Source organism: Camelus ferus, chromosome 16 (assembly GCF_009834535.1).
Source record: "Camelus ferus isolate YT-003-E chromosome 16, BCGSAC_Cfer_1.0, whole genome shotgun sequence".
Lineage (NCBI taxonomy): Eukaryota > Metazoa > Chordata > Mammalia > Artiodactyla > Camelidae > Camelus > Camelus ferus.
The window spans coordinates 3,601,092-3,614,339 of NC_045711.1; the positions used below are offsets into that span (position 1 = coordinate 3,601,092).

The 13,248-nt window shown below is 34.8% G+C and overlaps 1 protein-coding gene across 2 annotated transcripts in view; it reads left to right on the forward strand.

Moving 5' to 3' along the window:
• PPM1D (protein phosphatase, Mg2+/Mn2+ dependent 1D) overlaps positions 1-13,248 on the forward strand; it is a 47,098-nt gene that overhangs the window by 4,655 nt on the left and 29,195 nt on the right. The window contains exon 2 of one of the 2 annotated variants that reach the window (XM_032498336.1): positions 9,765-9,993. In XM_032498336.1, the coding sequence (XP_032354227.1) occupies positions 9,765-9,993 (229 nt within the window). The remainder of the gene's footprint in view (positions 1-9,764; positions 9,994-13,248) is intronic. The other variant, XM_032498337.1, reaches the window with a different exon arrangement.

Sequence of the window (13,248 nt, forward strand, 5' to 3'; positions counted from 1 at the left end):
TGCGTTTCTCTGATAATTAGCGATATTGAGCATTTTTCATGTGCCTATTGGCCATTTGTATGTCTTCATTGGAGAATGGCTTGTTCTCAAAACACAAGAACAATCTCAAACAACCTAACCTACCACCTAAAAGAATTAGAAAAATAAGAACAAACATAACAAAGAACAGACAAAACCTAAAATCAGCAGAAGGAAAGAAATAATAAAGATCAGGGAGGAAATAATATAGAGATTAAAAAAACAAGAGAATCAGTTAAACCAAGAGCTGGTTTTTTGAAAGAATAAACAAAATTAACAAACCTCTGGCCAGGCTCACCAAGAAGAAAAGAGAGAGGAAACAAATAAAGAAAATAAGAAGTGACAATGGAGAAATTACAACCAGCACCTCAGAAATACAAAAGATCACAAGAGAAAACTATGAACGACTATATGGCAATAAATTGGACAGCGTAGAAGAAATGGAGAATTGCTTGTTTAGGTCTTTTGCCCATTTCATATTGAGTTGTTTGTTATTAAGTTGAATGAACTATTTGTGTATTCTATTTTCATTACTTCTTGATCTTAAGTTATAGTATGTGCCTAATTTATGTGTATTATTCCTATGTGTGAATTTACTACTGTATTATGCTTGCCCTCTGAGAAATAATGTTTTAAAGTTTGCCTGTGCTTTAGGTTTATTCATTGGAAGTAATGTTCTTATTACCTCTTTCTTTTGGTAGAGAAGATAGTGAACAAAGTGCAGCTTTTATTCCTGGGTATCATAGTTCATTGACTTATGTTATCAAGAGAGCCATTAGGAAAGATAGCAACATACTGTTGAAATAAATGGACTGTGATCTCTGACGTGATTACAGGAAATTGCCACTGTAATTTGTAAAGGAAGATGAAATAATGGAAGTTTTATTTTTTAAATTTGTTCAACTGAAGGTCAGAGCATTTACTTAAAAGAATTTGGCCAAATGAGTGAATTATGAAGAAGCTGATCTTAACCTAAATTGTTGGTTCTAGATTTGTCAGGTAATTTTCATTATCTTAAATTTAAAGACAGGGACCAACTGATGAAGAAGGGGCATGGGAAGGCTACAGAAAAAGACAGTGAAAGTGAGATAAAACTGAATTTGAAGAAAATTTCTATTAAATCATGGAATTTTAAACCTGTATCTTTATTTTGTTATTTCTCAGTTTTTACTATTAAGGACCTTCAGCCTCTCACACATCACATGTTCTGAATGAATTTGCCATATTTATCAAGTACCTATTTTTCTCTGTTTTTGTTAATCACTCATTCTTTTCAATCAGGATTAGATAATCTCTGCTACCACACATTGTTGCATATATCAACATTCCTTTTTATTACTGAGTAGTACTTCACTGTATAGCTATACCAAAATTTGTTTATCCGTTCACCTGTTGATGGGCATTTGGATTGTCTGTGGTTTTTGGCTATTTCGAATAAAGCTTTTCTTTGTAGAAGTCCACTAATAAATGTAGACAGAATGGTAGAATTAGAAAATTGCACTTGGTAACCATCATAAATAATAGTTGATTCATCTGAGAAACATCAATGAATGCTAAAACTAATGAGTTAAAAATTAAGGAACAGGATTACTATATTAGTTTCCTAGGGGTGCTGTAACAAATTAGCACAAATTAGGTGGCTTAAAACAACAGAAATTTATTCTCTCATGATGCTGGAGGCCAGAAGTCTGAGATCCAGGTGTCAGCAGGATTGATTCCTTTTTCCAGGCTCTGAGGGAGAATCTGTTCTGTTCTCTCTCCTAGCTTCTGGTGGCTGGCAGCTATCCTTGACATTTTTTGGCTTGTAGATGCATCACCCAGTCTCAACTGTCTTTTATTAATGTCCTCTGTGTCTTCTTCCCTTCTTTTCTCTTTTAAGGACACTTGTGTTTGGTTTTAGGGCCCACTCTAATCCAGGATGATCTATTCTTAAGATCTTTAACCTAATTACATCTGCAAAGATCCTTTTCCCAAATAAGGTCACAGTCGAAGGTTTTGGGTGGACATATCTTTTACTGGGGTGGGGAGGGACCATTCAACCCACTCGAAGGATATTTACATTATCTCAGATAATCTTCCTATGAAATGCTTAATTACAAAAGGAAAAAGATTATGGGGGGAAACAGCACCTTAATTAAGAGATCAAGGGTAGCTTGATCACTTTTAATGGGACAAACTGCAACTGTATTCTGCCCGCAATGAGAAGATCATCTTTAACACTTGTGATATTCCCGCCAAAAATGCATAATCTGATTACAAACATGAGGAAACATGAAACATACCCAACTTGAGAGACATTCTTGAAATGATTGATCTGGTATTCCTAAAAAGCATCAAGGAAACACTAAGGAATTGTTCCAGATGGGAAGAGACTAAAGAGACATGACGAGTTAATATAACAAGAGATCATGAATTTTATCCTTTTATTATAAATTCTTTATTATTAAATTTATTATTGTTGTTAGGATAATTAATGAAATTTGAATGAGATCTATGGATTAGGCGGCGGTATCATATCAATGTTAGTCTTTTGATTTTGATGGTGGATTCTGATTCTGTAGGAGACTGCCTTGTTTGTAGGAATTAGATACTAGAATAGTATTTGGGAGTGATGGTTTATTTTGTTGGCAGTTTACTCTCTATTGAGTCAAGAAAAAGAAATTCTTTGAATTATTCCCAGAAAAAAGAAGAAGTAAACCTGAAGAAGCAGGTCTCAGATCAGAAACATCGATACTTCCAGGAATCTAGGGAGCAGTTTCATTTTCGTCAGGGCCCTGCTGCTGGACACTTACCAGCTAGCCAAGGCTATTTATTTGTTCCAGTAGAGAACCAGAGCTGCAGCTGCATCTGAAATCATCATTTGATTATAATCCACCGTCATTTTCCAAGAGCTATTAGACTTTTGCAGTGGTCAGACTGTAGAATAGAAGAATATGTAGGATGACCACCCCAGCTCTCATGTTTTAACCTTTGAGAGATGTGATAATGCTTTTAGTTTACTATTTCAGAGGAGAATATCATTGATGGGATGTTCCAAAGTCTTGCACTTGGCCTTTTCTTCCGTAATAGGCTTTCTCACCAGTCAATTAAGAGCTGTGAGGGCAAGCTATTAATTGCTGAGGTTACTTGAGAATAGGTTTGAGATTCCAGTGGATCTGAGGTGGACTGAATTGAAAGTCTTGTCTATTTAGTATCTGACCTCCATGAGCCTTAGCTCTTTTTTTTAAACATTTCTTTATTAAGTTATAGTCATTTTACTACATGAGCCTTAGCTCTTGACCAATGGACTGTGGTTGTGTTTTGTAGCTCTGGAATTATCATTTTAGAGCCATCATTCAGCAGTTAGTCAATGTTATGAGTATTTCTCTTTCCTTGGTGTACATATACATGTGAAAATGGCTGCGCATCACTTTGAAGAAGGTTAACAGTTCTTTGACTAAACTTGGAATTTTTTGATCTGTTTGTTTTGTTCCTTGTTTTTTTTGTGAATGATCCTTCTGGAGATCCAGTTTTTCTCCTGGCATGTTGTCAGTGAGGTAACCCTACCAACTTATCTTTGGGTGATTAACTGCTCCTATCTGATCTGTCACCTGACGATTCTGCCACCCCACAGAGATCAGGAAATCCATCTTCCCTGCAACCTCTTCCCTTAGTATCTCTTGCCTAGAGAGAAGAGTCGGTAAAATGTGTTTAAAAGATTTTGGTGTTTACCTAATTGCTTCTGTAAGTATTAAAGTTGAGGAGAGTCTTCTGAACCTTTCTTGGCTGGGTAGGTGGGATGCATATGCATATACCAGACTTAATCTAAGATCCCTATTCCCCAGATCTTTGAATTGTTTCCTCTATATCATTGAGTTTGTTTTCTGGAACTGCCATAACAAAGTACCAGGAATTGATTGGCTTAAAACAACAGAAATTTATTGTCTCACAGTTCTGGAGGCCTGAAGTCCAAAATCAAGGTGTTGGCAGGACCACGTTCTCTCTATACTCTGAAAGCTCTAAGGGAGAATCCTTCCTTACCTCTTCTAGCTTTGTTACCAGGAGTTCTGGCATTCCCTGGCTTGTAGCTGCATCACTCCAGTCACGTGGCTGCCTTCTCCCTATGTGTTTACCTCGTCTTCCCACTGTGTGTGTGTCTCTGTGTCCATATTCCCTTTCTTATAAGAACACCGGTCATATTGGATTAGGGCCCTCTCTAATGACCTATTTTAACTCAATTACCTCTGTAAAGACCCTCTTTCCAAATGAGGTCACATTCTGTGGTGTACTGAGTATTAGGATTTCGGCATACCTTTTTCAGAGGGACATAGTTCAGCTCATAACAGTCTTGTTATTTCTCAGGCATGGAATTTTAGGCCAGAGTGGGGTCTATGTTTGTATTAGCTGACCCAGGAAAGTTTTATTAACACTGTTCTAAGCTAGTATGCTGATCGTAGACTATCTGACTACCATTTATCGATAAATTCAGCCCTATCTCACTACTGGTTACTATCTGGAATATGAGCAAGAGTCTAGATGCCTTCTACCCCTTATTGGTTCCATAACTGACATTTTTCTGAGGGTCAGTTACCTGCAACCTACTCTATGGTACTAGTTTTGTATTACAGTTCTTTGAAAGTAGCATAAACTGACTTGGCCTATGTTAAGGAGGGAAAAGAACATGTGAATTTATTGAAAGGATATTAGGTAGCTCACAGAACCAAAGTAAAGGCTAAATTAGGTTTCAGGATGGACAAAACCACAGTGTCCCTGGGGCTCTAGGGGGTAGGAGCTGGTGGACACTCAGTGAAAGGTTTTAGTGTCTGGAGTGCATCGGCTCCAGTGTTTTCTGGCTTTATGTCTTTCTGTCTAAAGATGCAAATATCTGAAAGAGTGACAGTTTAGATCATTTGCCTATACCTAGGGCAGGAGCAAGCAAGTTTTTCAGATCCACTAAAGACTGGATGCAGTGGAGGCTGTGTACTCCATAACAAAGTTGGGGTGCTAGTACTGGTACTAGAAGGGGGAATGTGTGCCAGGCAGGTGTGTACTGTATTTAATACCATCAGTGAGGGCTAACATGAAAGCAGCATAGCCTTTCCCTCCGTTTGGATTATTTCTTCGGGGAAAAAAATTTCCCAGAGCCAAATTATTTGGTTAAAGAATATGCGTATCTTTTGATGGTTGTTTTTTACATGTTTTAAAATTGCATCCTGAAGCCTTTCACAATTCCAGTCTACTCTGGCATTAGAATTCTGTAAGAATTCATAGCACAGTGATGACGAGTATGTTGCATTGTCCCAGCTTCTTCATTTACTACTTGTGCCAGAGTATCTTCATCTTTAAAATAGAGTTTTATGGTACCTACCTCCCAAGAGTTAAATGAGTCAGTATTTATTAATTAGTACATGGTAAGTACATAAGCACCCCAATTTTAAATTTATCGTGAAGAGCATATACATTCTATACTTAATTATAACAACTTTACTTCACTAAGAATTTTTGTATTTTTGTGTTACAAAATTTATAAGTCTTTGTAAAGGACACTTCCATGACATGCATATTATCTAAAGGATACTATTTAAAAGTTAATATCCTATCCAATACTGTCTTTTTAATGTGACTTTTTAAAAGTCATTTTTTAAAAATTAAAAGATTAAAATGAAAGTAGAAAACAAGGAAGACTAAAAGGAAGACAAATTACAAAAGAGGTAGTTTCCTTAATACAGAAATTAACTGCAGTTTCATTTAGAATCTCTACAGGTTTTTTAATTTTGCAAGTTGCTTCTGAAGTTCAGTTGGAAAAATACTTAAGAGAATGTTGGAAAAAGAAGAATAATTAGGGGATACTTAAACTCCCAATTATTAAAAAAGCACCATAAATAGATCAGTAGGATGAGTCCAGAAATAGATCTGAGGCAAAATGTAACATGTTGTAAAAGGTGGCATTTCAAGTGAATAGAGAAAGCATGGATTGTTCAGTATTTTTAGATCATTGCAGAATGTCTTGTATAATATATTAGTTCTTTTGACCAAAAATGTGATTTAAATATTAACATTGCTTTGAATAACCTTTTTATTTTTGGCTTTTTTCCCCTTCCTTTCCATCTTGTTTTAGGTGCTTTTTTGCAAACAGCTGAATTACTTGTATACTATGGGTGAATTTTGTTTTCTCAATGTGCTTTAGAACCGTTCTTTCTGAGGTTTCACCTTATTCATATTTATTGTGATAATAGGCTTTTTTCCCCAGGTTCTTAGCTGCAAAAAACAATCTATTCTAGCTTGTTTAAAAGGAAAAGAGAAGGTTTTAGCAAGAGGTGTAGTTAACCCATAAAATCATTTAAAGGGCTAAAGAAGCATACATCACACTGTAGGCTGAGCTGCTAGGAATGACGTCTGTAACCAAACTGCAGAACTGGATGGGCTAGGGAGCTGTCCGCTGTGATCTTTGCTTGCAAAATTGATGCCTTCTTCTTGCTTTTTTTTTTTTCTAACTAAAAAAAAAGTGTGAAATACAGCGTGCATACAGAAAAGGCCATAAAACATACACTTTAATGGACAATCATAAAATGAACACCGTGCAGTTAAGAAAGAAAACATTGCCTGCACTCTAGAAGCCCCTGTACATCCTTTCTGATCTCATATTTCTATCTTTCCCCAAGGGATACCACCATCCTGACTTTTGGGATGATAATTCTATAGTGATTTACTTATTTTTATTAATAGTTTTTCCATTGCCTATAAACATGATACTTTGTTGTTGAAGAAAATCATGCTGTGTCTATTCTTTTATCTCAGGATTCTTCTGAGATGCTTACCCATTCCATGTAGGGTAGTCTGTTGTCATGTTGAAGGACATTGGGATTGTTGCTCGTTTTTAGCCCATATGCTACTGTGAACATTCATGTGTACCATGTGTACATATACATTAATTTATGGTGTATATCTAGGTGTGCTGAGTAGTCAAAGCACACATATCTTCACCTTTAATATATAAATGCCTAGATATTTTCTGAAGCAGTTGTACCAGTTTATACTCCTGCCAGTACTTGATGATAGAACCTCTTGCTCCACATTCTTAACCACACTTACTGTTGTCAAACTTTGATTTATGCAATCTGATAATTAGGTGGTGGTAACTCATTGTGGCTTTTAATTTGTATTTCTCTGTTAATTAAAGAAGCTGAACAACCTCCACATGCTTTTAGCTGTTTGGATCTCCTCATTTGTAAGAGGCCTTTATCCATTTTTCTATTAGATAGTCTGTCTTACTGATTTGGTTTGTTGGAGCATGTTACCTATTCTGGGTACCGTTCCTTTGGCATGTGTGTATATTACAGATATGTTCTCTTCCATTCTGTGAGTTGTCTTTTCACTTCAGTAAGGTATCTTTTGATGAAGGAAGAGAAATTCTTAATTTTGATAGTAATATAACTTCACAATCATTTTCTTATGTGGCTAGTCCATTCTTTGTCTTTAGTAAATCATTCCTTACCTTGAGATCATGAAAGTACCTTCCTTTGCTTTTTCTAAGCATCTTAGCTTTGCTTTTCATGTTAGGTCTTTACCATTCCTGGAACTGAGGTGGTTTTTTTTTTTTTTTTTTTTTTTTTGTTTTTTTTGGTTTTTTTTTTTGGTTTAGTATCAGGGACCCAAAGTTACTATTTTTTTTCTATTTTGTCCAAGTTCATTTACTGAATGTCTATACTTTATCCACCATTCATATACCGAATATCTAAATATGTGTAGATCTGTTTCTGTGCTCACTGTTCTGTTTATCCACTGGTTTACAACTTTTCCATAAAGTTCTTGTTAGAGATTTGTTAGCATTGTTCCCAAATATGTATCACACCTTTTGCTGCCTTTTGTGAATGGTATCTTTTTATTTTTACAAAATTACATTTTATGATTTTTGTTGCCATTTTATAAAAATATAATTGACATTTTGTATAACTATATCTAATAACCTTTTTTTAAAACTTTTTTTAATTGAGTTATAGTCATTTTACAATGTTGTGTCAAATCTAGTAACCTTACTGAACTTTATCAATGCCAGTAATCTATCCATAGATTCTTTCGCTTTTTCCGGAAGTGTTTTCTTTGTGGCCCTTTTCTCTTTGCATGATCCATTTGATACCTATCAGGCTGTTTGCTTTTCTTAAATACATAATGGTCATAGCAGCAAAAGCTGTAATTTATTGAGGACTTAACTTGTGTCTAGCAGTATTGCAGGTGGTTTTACATGTGTATATGCGTATATGCCTATGTGTATGAACTTCTAGCTTCATCAGTATTGGTAGCTGTTCTGGTTTCCCTCAGCAATTGTGAAGATCATTGTTTTGTATCTTGCAAACAGCCCTCTTTTGGGAGTGACAGGTCACTCTGTAGAGTGGGTTTCATCTGTGGGATGAGATGGGATGGGATGGGATGGGATGGGATGGGGAGATGCTCTGTAGGGGTCAAGAGATGTCTTTTCAGCATATATAATATTGGAAAAGAAAAGAGCCAGTTAGCCTGAATATATTAGAGAAGCCTTTGTGGCTGTGAAAGTTGTGTGGCACCAGTCCAGTTTAGGGGGGACTATTTCTTCTCCCTCATCCCCTTTGAAGACCCTGTTGTCCCTATCGGCACATGCACCACTTTCCTTAAAAGAGAGGTACTATAGTTACTGGCAGCTTAGGAAATAAGATGTTTCATCTTATACTATGCAGGGGTTTAGGGTTTTCCTTTCAGTCTCTGCACTGCCTCTGAGTTTGAACTTTTCTGGAACTCTGTTAACAGGGAATACTGATATACTGCCTTCTTTACTGACTGTGCTTTTTCCTTATGTTGGATTACAAATTTTGCATTCTGATTTTTCTCTCAATATAATTCCATTTGCTTAAAATTCCAGGAGTTTCTCAGATTTTCTGAGGGCCCTTCTCTGTGTTTCATGACTGCTATGGAACTTTTCTAATATTTATATTCTGTCCTTTCAGTAGGATTTTCATGGGGAGCATATGTCAGTGTTTGGACTGTTTGCTATATCTTGAACTGTAACTTGTAATTTAATACAACAGAATATTTCAGAATTTTTAAATGACAGCGAATATAATCAGTCACTTTGGGTTTTGAAATTAAATATATGGAATCTTTGCCATTTAGAAAACTTGTTATTTTGAGAAAATTTCTTAACCATTCAAAGTTTTGATTTTCTTATGTGCAAAATGAAAATAATAGTACTAATCTTACCTATCTCATAGGTTTATTGTAGTATTATATGAGATAATACATATAAAGCTCTTAGCACAGAACGTGGTATAGAATGGGTGCTCAAACTGTTATTTAATTAGGTTATGAATATTCAAGAGTTATTACAAAAAACAAATCAAGTAGCTTTTTCTGAAAATCTTTTTGGAGAGAGATCAATAAACTTGATAAGCTACTGGCAGTGTGATACCAAAACTCTTAACACATTCTTGCAGCTAAATGTAGTTAGGACTAAGACTCTGCAGAAATAGTGAATCTACCCTGTAATGTTTTTCTCATAGAATTGGTTTGATGGTTATAATATAATTTCATTACTTATAAAATTAATTTATTAGTATATCAAAGAAGGGATTATTGCAAGTCCTTCTTGAATAGCTTTCACAGTAATTTTCTTAAAATATTTTCCTATGCTAATTCACGTTTTAACATGCTAATCTAGCATATGTTGCCTTTTGTTTTCCTGCCACAGTATTAATGTTTGTACCTGGAAGAGTAAAATATTTTATTTTTTATTACAGCAGAATGGCCAAAGACTATGACAGGTCTTCCCAGCACATCAGGGACAACTGCCAGTGTGGTCATCATACGGGGCCTGAAGATGTACGTAGCTCATGTGGGTGACTCTGGGGTAGTTCTTGGAATTCAGGATGACCCGAAGGATGATTTTATCAGAGCTGTGGAGGTGACACAGGACCATAAGCCAGAACTTCCCAAGGAAAGAGAACGAATCGAAGGACTTGGTGGGAGGTAATCATTGTGCTATTTTGTCTTTCCTCTCTTGGTTCTGGTCCTTTTCTGCTTTACTAACCAGATTGACCTACTTCTCTCTTTTAATGAAGCTATTTTCTCAGTATTACAGATTTTTAGTTTGCCTGATAAAGTACCCATGTGTATTCATATTTATCTTTATTATTTTGAATTGACTGTTTTGTTTTTGATAATGGCTTACTCCAAAAGGAAATGATATTTTAAAGGCACTCAAGTAACAATACATACAAGGATTTATTGAAAACCTTTTACACAAATACTGATTGGCATGCCCTTCAGAATCTGGACAGAGCAACCCTTAGAGTGCCAGAGTAGGACAGTCTGAATCTGGCTTTGGGAATAAAATTTTGTTAGAATTAGCCTTCAGCTTTTCCCTTTGATTTCTAAGCCATATGTGCTGCAAACCTCTGTTTCAACTTGTTGTCTCATGTGTATAGATAGTTTGTAAACTATGAACTGAATTTGACTTCAGCATAATATTTTTATGATACAAACTAAAATGTAAGATGATTCCAAAAATCAAAGTAATGAATAACATAAGATTTAAAAGTTATCCCAATACTAATTTTAAAAATCAAGGATCTGAAAAGAAAAAAGAAAAAAAAAATCAAGGATCTGAGGCAAGTTAAACAGAATCCAGTATTTTCTAAATCATCATTCTAACCCAAGTCTTACTGTGATATTTTTACTTGGTTTCTCTTTCTTGCTTTTATTAAATCAAAATGGCCTTTTTCAGAGAAATAATAAGCTGAAGGAAAGAACTAACATCCTAATAAACTACAAGGAGTTAAAAAAATCAGTAAGAAAAACACTAAAACTCTGCTACTTCCAGATAGGTGGATAAAGGAGAGGAAGTTTGAACAATAACAAAAATGGAAAAGGATAGTAAACATTTGAAAAAATGTTTAACATTATTGAAATGAAATTCTGTTTTTTGCTATTGGGTTAGTAATATTTTTGTTGTAATGGGTATCCTGTTGGCAGGATTATATATTGGTATGATCTATACAGAATAGGACATGTACCACTAACTTTAAGTGTATATAAACTCAGTAGTTTTGGGAATCTACTCTAATGAAGAAATCTGAAATGTGAGTCAGAATCTGAACAGAGTTATTAATGCAGCACTGTTTCTTGACTGTTCATTTAGCTGAAAGTAACTTGAAGGCCCAGCAGCTGGAAAATGGTTAAGTAGATGATAGTACATATTCATAACATTGATTATGATGTAGCCATGAAAAATGGTGTTTATAGATAGATTTTTTAAAATAATGGTGGTGTGAAAATTTTCAAACATAAAAGATAGAATAGTACTTCATTAACTCCCATAGAGAGGGGGAGTTTTTTTTTAATATATGATTTTTTTCTCCTGTTTCATTGAGAAATAATTGGCATGTATTTCTGCATGTATTTAAGACATATTACATGATAGTTTAGTTTACTTGTATTGTGAAATGATTACCATAATAGGTTCATAATAGATCTATCTTCTCATATAGATAAAATGAAAAGAGAGAATAAAGTTACATTGATAACTCTTTGTCTCCATGGAGGTTGTACCAGTTTATACTCCTATCAACAGTATATATGGATACCTTGACAACATACCTATGGAACTTTTTTATCATATCCAGTTTTAAGTTTTTAAAATGGCTAGAAATCATCTTGGTGATGTTTTAATTTGAATTTATCTTAAGAAAGGTTGGATATCTTTTTATTTGTTTAAGAGCCATTTCTATTCCCTTTTCTGTGTATTTTTGTTTACATTCTTTGTTCATTTGGGGGGAAGACCTTTTCTGTATTAATATGTAGGAGCCACTTATGTGTGAGTGTGTATGACATTAGAGAAAGTAGACTAATGTATGTGGTAGGAGTTTCAGATGTTGCTTTCGCGGATTGTCTTTTGATTCTTCTCCTGGAATTTTTTTTCACATGAAAGTTTATTTTAATACAGTTAAGTTTATCAATCTCTACCATTATGATTTTTGGGCTTTGTGCCATACACACATACAATTCCTTCACTCCGAGGTTATTCAAAGTCTTCTGTATTTTCTTCTCATATAAGCAGTTATGAACACTTTTGGTCTTAGGAACCCTTTACACTCTTAAAAATTGAGGCCCTCAAAGAGCTTTTTGTTTATATAGATTATATATATTGATTTTACCATATTAGAAAATTAAATGGAGACTTCAGACTTTGTCAATTTATTGGAAAATAACATGAAGCCCATTATATGTTGACATAAAGAACATTCTTTGTGAAAAATTAGCTGTTTTCCAAAACAGACATTGGTTGTTTTACATTTTTGTAAGTCTCTTTATTCTCTGGCTTAATAGGTGACAGATTCTTATATTCGCTTCTGCATTAAATCTGTTGTAATAAAGTTTTTTGTTGCAGGATCTGAAGTAAAATCTGATCTTATGTAGGTATATAATCGGAAAAGAGAAACTATTTTAAAAGCTTTTCCATGTTTTGGGGATATTCTTTGATACTATTCCAAAATTCAAGAAGAGGGAGTTTCTTAAGGGTTAATAGTAGTATGGTATCTGAAATCATGTGAGTGACCTTTTCCTTATTCTTACATTAAGAACCATTGGCCAAATAGTATCTTTATCCATGCATGATTTTTTTAAATTAATCGAGTTTTATTTTTTAGGGCAGTTTAAGATTCATAGCAAAATTGAGCAGAAATTACCGAGAGTTCCTATTTACTCCCTGCCTCCTCCTGTATGCATAGCCTCTTCCGCTATCAGCATCCTGCCCCAGAGTAGTACATTTGTTACAATCAGTGACCCTACTTTGACACATCATTATAACCCAAAGCCCAGGGTTTACATTAGGATTGCTCTTGGTATTGTACGTTATAGGGTTTTGAAAAATAATGTGATGACATCTATCTACTATTATAGTATCATACAGAATACTTTCACTGTGCTAAAAATCCTCTGTGCTCTGTCTGTTTATCCCTTCCTCCCTCCTTACCCCTGGCAACCCTAGTCTTTGTCTTGTCTACATAGTGTTGCCTTTTCCAGGATGTTGTATAGTTGGAATCATATAGTATATAGCCTCCATGCATGATTTCGTAACATGGGCATTGGTCATTTGTAAGACATTGTTTAGCTGAGTTATGCAGATCATCCCAATATTGACACATCTTATTACACAATATATCAAGTCATGTAGCTGCTCAAAACTCCACTGTATACACATGGTATTAGTATTATATTAGTATT